At 43.7% G+C, this 12,140-nt stretch overlaps 1 protein-coding gene across 6 annotated transcripts in view; it reads left to right on the top strand.

The window, feature by feature from the left end:
- Positions 1 to 12,140, top strand: part of MTSS1 (MTSS I-BAR domain containing 1) — a 209,722-nt gene that overhangs the window by 157,027 nt on the left and 40,555 nt on the right. For all 6 annotated transcript variants that reach the window (XM_068238011.1, XM_068238012.1, XM_068238009.1 and 3 more), the window contains one exon: positions 11,918 to 12,002. In XM_068238011.1, the coding sequence (XP_068094112.1) occupies positions 11,918 to 12,002 (85 nt within the window). The remainder of the gene's footprint in view (positions 1 to 11,917; positions 12,003 to 12,140) is intronic.

Raw genomic sequence — 12,140 nt, 5'->3', positions numbered from 1 at the left:
ATGTACGGCAGTGAAAACTTGTGTAGATGTTTGTATGATGGGGAGGAGTTTATACTTTGGTGGTATAATCACACCTTTTACATATGAAGAGATTTTCTTTTGGTGCTGCGTCTCCCTTCATATTTTGTTTTTGAAGCAATAAACCTGTCAAAACGCTTTTCCTCGCTGTCCAAATAACAGAAAAAAATTGGGATCTAAATTTCCAGTATCAAAGAGGAACTTTAAGGACTGAACTTCATCCCAATAAGTAGCTGATATCCCCTTTCCCACTAGAAATCTTTACCTTTTCTCCAATAGCTCATCGGGGGGGGGGGGGGGGGGGGGGCTGTATGGCTGATATTGTGGTGAAACCTCTCCCACAGTGTGATGTCATGACCATGGTCCTGACAGTTTCCTGTCTGTGAACCTTGTTGCATTGTGGGAATTAACAGCTTGTCCTAACTGCCAAGCAAGTAGCATCTCCCTCTGTGCATAGAACTCTCTCAGTAACGAACATTCCGTACCTGGCAGAACTAGTTATGTCACCACTATTGATACGTTTCAGAATGTAAATCGGGGAAAGGAAACCTTGTACAGTGGGCAAACACTGACTAAATAATCTATGAATGAATATTGTAAACAATAAGCAATTGTATTCATTATTTTCACTACAGGTCCTCTTTTATTCAGTCTCCACCTCCCTATACGGTATTTCAGCCTGTTACTCTTTTCTCCTCACATATTAGATTAACCAAAGCTTTGTGTTAATGAAAAGGCAGGTTGATGGATTTGCCTTTGAGAGCGTCATAAACTATTCATGAAGACCCCAGTCATAGCCATTAGACGATAAACATTGTCAGCCTCGTAAAGTTTAACCGCCCGCCTAGGCAGACAGATGTACAGCGCAGTTCGCTGGTCATGGATGACACTGTAAAATACATCTGGGCACTTGACCGTAACAAGTCAGGAATCTGCAATGAGCATTTCTCAGACTTTACTGCGGCACAAAGGGCAGGCGTGTGACGTGAGGCCTACTGCGCGAGATTTATGTCCGCCACAAGCCTCTGTATACACAGGAAGTGCTGCTACACCTATAGGAAACTCGTGAAAGTATACAAGAGATTTGTTATACAAGCGAAGGGGAAAGGGAAACCTACCTGACATACTCTAAGTCAAGCTTTCACTTTGAGAAGAGGAAAAGATGGAGGAACAATCGCCATAGCTACCAACTGGTGTCCAGTGCCTGGTTGGCCCCCAAACCTGAAGCGAAAATAAACTTATGACCTAATGAATTGTATGTGTAGCACAGCTAAGAAATTAAGAAATAAAGCATTAATAGCAAAGAAATGAGCATCATATTGTTTTCCAGTAAAGGAAGATAAAAAAAAAAACTACTTAAAGGACCTCTGTTGTGAAAATCTTAATATTTAAAATACATGTAAACACAAACAAATAAGGTTTCTTCCTGAGTAAAATGAGCCAAAAATCACTTTTCTCATATGTTGCTGTCACTTACAGTAAGTAGTAGAAATCTGACATTACTGACAGATTTTGGCCTAACCCATCTTCTCATGGGGGGTTCTCAGGGTTTTCTTTACTTTCAAAAACACTTAGTGAATGGCAGTTGCTCCAACTAACTGATAAAAAAGTGTGCGGTTAGCAGGGGGGCTTCCCAGCATCTTTGTATAAATCTTTTTCAGGGAGTGTCTTTATAAAGAATAAAGGCCATGCTGAGAATCCCCTATGGAGAGATGGACTAGTCCAAAACCTGTCAGTAATGTATGATTTCTAGAACCTACTGTAAGTGACAGCAACATAGGACATTCAGATAAGTTAATTGGCTCCATCTAAAAAAAAAATTGGCCCTAGACTACAGTACTTAAACTACATAATATAGACATATGGCAATGGTAGGGATTAGATTGTGAGCTCCTCTGAGGGACAGTTAGTGACAAGATATATATATACACTGTACAGCGCTGCGTAATATGCCGGCGCTATATAAATACTAAATAATAATAAATAATAATAGGAAAAAAGTAATCTATGGCTCATTTGATTCTGGAAGAAACATACTTCTTAAGTTAGTTATTAAAGGGCGCTGCTATTGTTCTGACTTAATTACTGTTGCCTCCAGCTGCCTATTCCTCACGGTCCGTGGTATCTCCTTAACCCCCACCAATAGCAAAGCAGAAAAAAGACTTCTAGAAGAAATGTACTTCCTATTTGTTTGTGTTTTTAAATTTTAAGATTTTCACGACAGTTCCTCTTTGTTATCTATGCAAAACAGCTTTTCTGAGCTATTCGACCCGAATACAGTCCTGTTTCTTGAAGCACTTAAACAGCCAAGAAACAGTGAGAGACAGCTTGAGATAAGGTTTTACTGTGAGAAAGTTTAAACGGTCATTATTTCTGCTTTGTTTTATAGCTTAAAAGTCAGAGGGCCAGATCTAATTCTCTTTTTCTCCTACATTAATTCTACTACCATACAGAACGGGTAGCCAGACAAGGCCACTCCAGTGCAGGTAGCCAAATGGTGCTGCCCCCCCCCCCCCCAGTATAGGTAGCCACAGAGTGCCCCCTCTTCAGTATAGGTAGCCAGACAGGACACCCCATACCCTATGCAGAGTGGGCAGTGGAGTGGCATACAAGTCACCTCTCCAGGATCTAGCAGCCACATGTGACGCATCTTCGACTTCTCCTGGTCATGTGACAGACGGCACTCTCACCATAGAGATGGAGCACCTTGGAGGAGAAGATGAAGACAGGCTGCATGTGTCTGGATCTTTGAGAGGTGAGTTGTATATTGCTCCACTGCCCTCAAGGCCTGGCAACCTTTTCACCCACGAATCGGCTCCAATGCCCCAATCTATCACCACCATCTTAGCCGGTGGCGTGTCCCCGCTTGAATGGGAGGTGAGAGATAACCCCTACCTGACTTTGGTTACACCCAGGTCTTTAGGGCGCAAGGTATTGGAGCTGAATGCAGGGTGGGTATAAATCGATCACCAAGACCAAACAGGAGATGCAGAAGTAATACAAGTCCCTGTACAATCCGAGGTCATACACAGCAGATCAGAGAGTCGCGGTACAAAGGGATCAGGCAAAGGCAAGGTCAGGAGTTTCCGAGGTTAGTCCAGGCAGCAAACGGGCAAAACAATAATCAGGCAATGGGTCGGTCCAGGTAGCAAACAGGTAAGGGTCAAAATCCAAGTATCCAGCAGAAAATGAGCAATAAAGCACAATGAGCAAAAATAAGCACACCCAGCAGCTAGACTAGCTAACGCTATCATGGGCAAGGAATGAATGACCCAGACAGGTTTAAATACAGGCAGCATCCAATCAGTGACCGGCCACTCACACTGCGCACCAATCACACCACAAAGAGAATCCTACCTAAGTGTCAGCTGACACTAAATCTTCTGCTTTTATAGGACGGATGCTTAGCCAGACAAGGTTACTGAAAATGAACCCTGAACCACACTCTGGAATACCGCTAAGGGGGGTTAATACCCGTGTGTGATGACAATACAACTTATTGATGTCTTGGCTACAGACTTGACCTAACATTCATGTAACTGTGCATTAAGACTTGAATTGCTTTGGAGGTCCGTGGTTTTAGGACAAACCATAGCTACTCTTTAGGTATTGGTGGTGGCATTGTGGCACGTGTTGCCCTGTCACCGTTTCATTCATACACCTTGGCTGATCTGCACCATGTGATCCAGCTCGCGTTCATCTCTCCCCCTCCCCCTTTATTCTTCCCTAGTGTTAAATAACATGTGGATTAAGCCAGCGCACAGTCAAGGCTTCCACATTAGTCTTCTCACAGCACTGTCACCAAGACCTCAGAAGCCCGGACAGCTCAGGACGTCAGGATGCCATGTAAGCAGCTTTTACTGCTCCAGCTGTACAGAAACTGCAAGCTGGCTTACATGAAATGGCTTTCCCTCACAATGGTGGATAATTATGGGAAAGTTTCAAGAATTTATCCGGGCAGGAAAAATATTTTGTTTAGCTTGTGCTTCTCAGTGGCACTACCTGCTCAGTTACAAAACAAAATGGCCGCTCTTTGGTCAACTCATCGCTAGCAAGGGGAGAGCAGAGCATCATGGGCTGAGCTGGGATCTGTCTGATCTGTGCCGTACACTAGGAACAGATTAAAAATCTATCATACTGCAGCATTGCGTTGTTCGATCCAGTGCAGTGCTATGGCCCATCAATCTGCCACTGCTCCTGACTTGCCATCGATCGATATCTTCTATCTGAGCTACCAACTGATGCAATTGATCTTTGCAAAAAACGGTCATCTGGTCAATCTGTTGGGTAACCTACTGCGTAATTTTCTAGTAGATCTGATCAAAGTAATCGAATCGGCTGATTATCGACAGGAAAAATTACAAATGTGATTGTACAGTGGCCATTCCCATGCTAGTAGTTGGAGTTAATATACACCTGATAGGACCAGTATCGCGAAACATTGTGAAATTTAAAATACATTAAACACAGACAAATAAGAAGTACATTTATTTCTTCCAGAGTAAATGAGGCATAAATTACTTTTCTCTTAGGTTCCTGTTGCTTAGTAGGTAGTAGAAATCTGACAGAAGAGGATTCTCAACATGGCCTTTATTCTTTATAAAGACATTCCCTGAAAAGCATTTATACAAAGATGCTGGCCAGCCTCCCTGCCCACTGCACACATTTTTGGGCCATTGGATGGTGCCACTGCCATTCACTAAGTGCTTTTGAAAATAAATAAAATCCAGAGAATCCCCCACGAGGAGATGGACTAGTCCAAAATCTGTCAGTAATGTCAGATTTCTACTAACTCCTGTAAGTGACAGCAACATAGGAGAAAAGTAATTTATGGTTCATTTTACTCTGGAATAAACGTACTTCTTATTTGTATGTTTTTACATGTATTTTACATTTTGCAATAGTGGTCCTTTAATCCAGTGCAGGGTCTATTAAGGTATGGAAAGTTCTGCCTATGTAAATGTTAATATCTCCTATGTGACGGGATATATCTTCTTCCTGGTGGTCTTGAGAATTACGACACCAGATGAGCAAGACGAGGTTTATTCTAGCAGGGAACATTGTATACAGAACATTATCTTCCTCCAGTAAATCCCGCGTTTTATTTCGGCCACCTATGGCGCATGTCGCGGTGCCAGTATTTCGGATGCGGGACCTCTTGTGATGAGGGGGGGGATTAATAGCTCTCTCGGTAACCACGGCAGCTGGAGTGCGGCAAGCTATGTCAAAATACCGGCCTGCCCATTGCCCAATTTCACCGTGGCATTTGTTAAACATTCCGTCCTCGTTAGTTTAATTTTCGTAAATCCTCCTGTCGCGGCTGCAGCGAAGCCCCGGGCTGACCCCGGCTGACTTGGCAGCGGCTGGCATCCCGGAATCTCTGCCGAGGGAGCTCTGCGAAGCCGCAGGCCCTGTAATTTGAAGATTCTTTCTTGCCTGAGCGTTTTTATAGCCTGGCTCCGTCCACCTGTCACTTAGCAGAACCCGGGCGTCCTCTGTCTCCCTTGTGGCTGGGGTTTCACCCTGCAGAGAGGCCTGTAATTCGCGGCGTGTGGGCGGAGGCACACATTCCATTCTCATGCCCTTAATCTCTGGCCAGACCACTGAACGCACGATTGACAAACATGGGAATTTTCTACCTGCTGTAATAGTTCATTCCTGTTGAGGCATTCTTCTTATTTCCACATCCCCTGCTGTGCTGCCCAGCTAGGAAATTGTACCTAAAGCAACTGTTGTGCGCGGAGGAAATTTCACTTGAGGCCCCTTTTATACTTGCCTAGGATTCTTGCGTTGCTTTCCTCTCCATTGCTACAAAGGGCCTCAAACGCAATGCAAGGCTATGGAGCCTTGCACGCTTATTGAGGCCCTTTGCGGTGCACCGGAAGTGTCCGATTTGCCAATCACCCGACTCCGAGACAACAGTGCGTTACCGCGGCGGCAGAAGTAATGTAAGTCAATGGGCAACACATAACTTTTTTTAAAAAGGTTGGCGTTGTGGTACGCATGCAAATACGACTAAAACTCCGGGAATCCCAGTGATGTACTTCCTGTCCAGCAGGAAGAACATCACTGCTCAAGGGTTGTGGGGGAGGGGGGGTGGTGCTATGCATATGACCCTGGTGGCGTACTCTGCCACAGACTCATTTCTTTTTTGCGTTGCAGTGCAATCCGACTGGGGCAGGCATCACACCGCAACGCACACCTCAAATGTGAAACCAAGAGGCGAAGTATAATGGGAGGAATAATGGCGCTAGTCTATTTGAGGGAGCCCAGCCGGAAGCCTCCATTAAGGGCCAGTGCACACCAAAAAGCACTAGCATAATCACAATAAAGCGCTTTTTGAAGTGAATTTTCAGAGTGATTCTAGACATGTACCTAGCGATTTTATAATCATGCCTAGCGATTTTTTGAGCCTTTTGGTGTAGCGTTTTTTTTTATTTTTTGTTACAGTACAGCTGTAACTGATCAGCTTCTGTAACAAAAGCTCTTGGAAAGTCGCTCAGATCTAGCGTTTTTCAGAGCGATTTTCCACTTTCCTATACTTTACATTGAGGCTGAATCTCCTCAGAAAAGCGCAGAAATGCTGCAGGACGTGTTGGGTTTGAAGAAAATCGCATCGCTCTGGTGGGATCCATCCTATTCAAATACATTAGCCAAATGCTTTTAGTGCTATCGTTTTTAAAAGTGCTCAGAAGCACTCTTGGTGTGCACCAGCCCTAACATGATTGTGTGGACCGCACCTTCTCGAACTTTAAGGTTTTGAATAGGTTGTACGAAAACCAAACACGTAAGGGTAGGCAGGGAAAGGTGATTGTGGCTGGATGGTGTAATGGTTAAGGGCACTGCCTCTGACACAGGAGACCTGGGTTCGAATCTCTGCTCTGCCTGTTCAGTAAGCCAGCAACTATTCAGCAGGAGACCTTTGGCAAGTCTCCCTAACACGGCTACTGCCTATAGAGCGCGCCCTAGTAGCTGCTGCTCTGGCGCTTTGAGTCCACCAGGAGAAAAGCGCAATATAAATGTTATTTGTCTTGTCTTGTCTTGATTATTATATGCTGAGGTGGAAGGAAATAGGATAAAATTTCAGTTTGCAAGCTTTAGCTGCTGCACCAGCCACAAAGGGTTTATATCTCAGCAGCACTGGGAAAAGGTGGGCGGGGTTCAGGTGATCAGATCTGTAATGATAAAGAGACTAGTTGGTGCCATCTCCCAGCTCTCTCCCAACTACCTCATATGATGGAAGATGAGATGGGGGAGGAGTTTGGATGAAATGCTGCTTGGTGGTAATAAGAACATACAGTGGGTTGCAAAAGTATTCGGCCCCTTGAAGTTGTCCACATTTTGTCATATTACTGCCACAAACCTGAATCAATTTTATTGGAATTCCACATGAAAGACCAACACAAAGTGGTGTACACGTAAGATGTGGAACGAAAATCATACATAATTCCAAACCTTTTTTACAAATAACTGCAAAGTGGTGTGTGCATAATTATTAGGCCCCCTTTGATCTGAGTGCAGTCAGTTGCCTATAGACATTGCCTGATGAGTGCTAATGACTAAAGAGAGTGCACCTGTGTGTAATCTAATGTCAGTACAAATGGAGCTGCTCTGTGAGGGCCTCAGAGGTTGTCTAAGAGAATACTGGGAGCAACAACACCGTGAAGTCCAAAAAACACACAAGACAGGTCAGGGATCAAGTTATTGAGAAATTTAAAGCAGGCTTAGCCTGCAAAAAGATTTCCAAAGCCTTGAACATCCCACGGAGCACTGTTCAAGCGATCATTCAGAAATGGAAGGAGTATGGCACAACTGTAAACCTACCAAGACAAGGCCATCCACCTAAACTCACAGGCCAAACAAGGATAGCGCTGATCAGAAATGCAGTCAAGAGGCCCATGGTGACTCTGGACGAGCTCGCAGAGATCTACAGCTCAGGTGGGAGACTCTGTCCATAGGACAACTATTAGTTATGCACTGTACAAAGTTGGCCTTTATGGAAGAGTGGCAAGAAGAATGGCATTGTTAACAGAAATCATAAGAAGTCCCGTTTGCAGTTTGCCACAAGCCATGTGGGGGACACAGCAAACATGTGGAAGAAGGTGCTCTGGTCAGATGAGACCAAAATGGAACTTTTTGGCCAAAATGCAAAACGCTATGTGTGGCGGAAAACTGACACTGCACATCACTCTGCACACACCATCCCCACTGTCAAATATGGTGGTGGCAGCATCATGTTCTGGGGGTGCTTCTCTTCAGCAGGGACAGGGAAGCTGGTCAGAGTTGATGGGAAGATGGATAGAGCCAAATACAGGGCAAACTTGGAAGAAAACCTCTTGGAGACTGCAAAAGACTTGAGACTGGGGCGGAGGTTCACCTTCCAGCAGGACAATGACTCTAAACATAAAGCCAGGGCAACAAAGGAATGGTTTAAAACAAAACATATCTATGTGTTAGAATCAGTGCTGCTCGTAATGGAAAAATCTACGCTTACGGATCATTACGCGTAATTTTACGCTATTACGCAATTACGGTTACGGCGTAGGAAATTATCTACGGTACATCACTGTAATTACGCGTAAACTTACGCAATTACGCGTAAGGATACCGTAATGAAGGCGCTCACACTACGATGTTACGCGTAGTGCCGTAATACCCATTAATGCGTATTTCTGGACGCATGCGGACGATATGTACGCAATAGCCGTCAATGTGACAGTTATTGCGTACATATCATTCGTATGTGTCAAAACGTACGCTTATACTGAAGGGCGGGAGAAGATACTATTGGTTGCTTAGGATGTTGACTGATTGGCTACTCTTAGAAAATGGGAGATTTTACGTTAGTAATTACGCGTAAAATTACGCGTAAGTGTTCGTAAAATTACGCATGCCTAGCAATTACGGTAGACAGTGTAATTACGATACCACTTACGGTCTTACGCGTAAATAATTACGCGTAAGACCGTAAGTTACGCGTACCGCTTACGCGTAAATTTACATTGAATTACGAGGCGTAATTACGCTCATGCGTAATTTCGGCCCAGCACTGGTTAGAATGGTCCAGTCAAAGTCCAGATCTAAATCCAATCGAGAATCTGTGGCAAGATCTGAAAACCGCTGTTCACAAACGCTGTCCATCTAATCTGACTGAGCTGGAGCTGTTTTGCAAAGAAGAATGGGCAAGGATTTTAGTCTCTAGATGTGCAAAGCTGGTAGAGACATACCCTAAAAGACTGGCAGCTGTAATTGCAGCAAAAGGTGGTTCTACAAAGTATTGACTCAGGGGACCGAATAATTACGCACACCCCACTTTGCAGTTATTTGTAAAAAATGTTTGGAATCATGTATGATTTTTCGTTCCACTTCTCACATGTACACCACTTTGTATTGGTCTTTCACGTGGAATTCCAATAAAATCGATTCATGTTTGTGGCAGTAATGTAACAAAATGTGGAAAACTTCAAGGGGGCCGAATACTTTTGCAAGCCACTGTAATAATGCAAGAACGGTTTGTGTGTAAACACCCAAATTCTTGTGTATTGTATTATTGACGTATTCCACAATTCATACAAAGTAAATATCAGTCTGAAAAGGGATTAAAAAAAGAATGTAAATGAAAGTCAGACGGGTGGAACTCTGTATACAGTGTAGTTTTTTTATTGGTGGGGACACCTTAGGGTGCCCGTGTCTTCTTGGAAGGTGCGGAGTAATTTTCATGTGAAGGGAGTCTTGTAAAAGCAAGGTGCACCTGTGTAAAGAAGACTTCTATTTTCCTTCTCACGAGTGCCGCTAAGCCCTCCCCACAGCCACACAACAATGGCATCGTCTCTAGCAAGAAGGTGTGGCTTATGTAGGGAGGGCACCATTGGAGGGGGAGAAGGCGGAGTTCACAGGGCCCAGGATGTCGAATTTAAAGGGAACAAAGTGGCACTTTTTTCTGCAGTTTGCCTGGTTTCTAATAGCTATAGGAGCTGCCACGTTCCCCTATCCCCTTTTAGCTGCCCATTATCTATCTGGGGAAAAGTGTGAAGATAGCATATGTAGCTTCTGAAAACTCTTTGCAGCACAGTGTCCTATCTCTCCACCCTAATGCTGATGAAAGCTTTGGTTTGCTTGCTGCTAATATTAATAATATAATAATGTGTGCAATAAAACAATTACATCAGTTTCTAGGGTCTGGCAGGCCTTGGAAGTAGGCTAATAAAGGCCTCTGTTAAACTTTTAATTATAACAAAAAGAGGTAAAATTAAAGTTATTTTGTTTTTAAATAGTGAGCCGCATTGTTGGCATGCATTTGTAATGTGCTATTGATGTGCGTAAGTAAGCAGTTAAAAAAGGAAATGCTTTTGAAAACAAAGAAAACCCTGGGAATCCCCCATGAGGAGATGGACTAGTCCAAAACCTGTCGGTCCTGTCATATTTTAACTGCTTGCTTTTTTTCGCTGGAGTAGTCCTTTAATTCACTTTGTAAGGGGTTCCAAATCTGATATGGAAAATCACAAGATACACTGGTGGAACCAGTTCATATTTTTTCCCAGAATCCAGTTGGGCAACGTGCGGTTACGACCTGGCTTTATGGCCTTTAGGGATCTGTCACAACCAAACTTCCCAATGTCGCTGTTCTGGCCTATCCAGCTACAAACAAGGCTGTCATTGTTCTGCCAGTGACAGGTCTGTGTCAGTTCACCCTGACAGTGCTCTGCCTAATGATGGAAACTGATGTATTGGATTTGTTGTGACATTTAAACGGGTCTTCCAGCAATTCTGGAGAAACTCAGTTCATCATCATGTGTGTTTGTGCTGATCTGCTGTGTTCTTTACTTCTAGATGATGCCACAATGCCCCCCAGTGGTGACTATCAGTAATTAAACACAACAATCTCATGCTTTTCACTTTCCTAGACTATTCATATTATTAGTAATAATAAGTAATTATTTAGTATTTATATAGCGCCAACATCTTCTGCAGCACTGTACAGAGTACAGTATATTGTCTTGTCACTTAACTGCCCCTCAGAGGGGCTCATAATCTAATCTCTACCACAGTCCTATGTCTATGTATGTATCATGTAGTGTATGTATTCTAGTCTAGGGCCAATTGAGGGGGAAGCCAATTAACTTATCTGTATTTTATTGGGATGTGGGAGGAAACTGGAGTGCCTGAAGGAAACCCATACAGACACGGGGAGAGCATACAAACTCCATGCAGATAGTGCCCTGGCTGGGATTTGAACCGCAGAACCAGAGCTGCAAGGCGAGAGTTTCAACCACTATGCCACTGTGCTGCCCAACCCAAGATACTGGTCTATCAATTGCAAATGAATGCATTTTACTTTAGGTTTTTCTGAGCGATTTTTGCTGTGATCCTAAAGTCCCTTTCAGTTGAGAATGAGACAAAAACCAAACCGCTGGAGCATTTGCAATTCCACAAGAATCGAATTGTGCTAATGGGGAAAAGAGTGTGTGTGTGTGTGTGGGGGGGGGGCATGGGTTTCAGATGAAAATCACAAGTGGAAAACTTCTGCAATCTATAGCCACTGGGAATGGGCCCAGATCCTTTTAGCTTTGCACCCTGAACAAGCATGCTGATCATGGGCTCTGACTGAAGTCTGACTAGATTGGCTGCATGCTTGTTTCTTGTGTGATTCAGACAGTACTGCAGCCAAAGAGTTTAGCAGGACAGCCAGTCAGCTGGCATTGGTTAAACGGAAATAAATATAGGAAGTGTTTCTGATGCCTAAACCAGGATATTTAATGTAAAATTGGGTGTCCTGAATAATACATTCTGCTATATGTCACTACAGGGCCTTTTTGAGCCGCAGGACTCAGAAAAGTGTACGTTGAGAAAAAAAAGTTTTAAACCTATTTAACTTAAAATGTGTTTTTCTCTCTTTCAGGGGCGACGAGAGAAGTGGGTTCAGCTCTGACCAGGATGTGCATGAGACATCGGAGTATAGAGTCCAAACTGCGGCAGTTCTCCAGGTACGGCAACTTTGACATCATGGAAATGGTACATGTAATTCCTAAAATCCCAGAATCCTTTACCTGTGATCGTAAGTCCCATACTCCTAACTGAAAATCCTGCTATGCTTTCATGTGGTTCCTGTTATACTCATGCCA

This window comes from Hyperolius riggenbachi, chromosome 5 (assembly GCF_040937935.1).
Source record: "Hyperolius riggenbachi isolate aHypRig1 chromosome 5, aHypRig1.pri, whole genome shotgun sequence".
Lineage (NCBI taxonomy): Eukaryota > Metazoa > Chordata > Amphibia > Anura > Hyperoliidae > Hyperolius > Hyperolius riggenbachi.
This window is presented reverse-complemented; position numbering and strand designations above follow the sequence as displayed.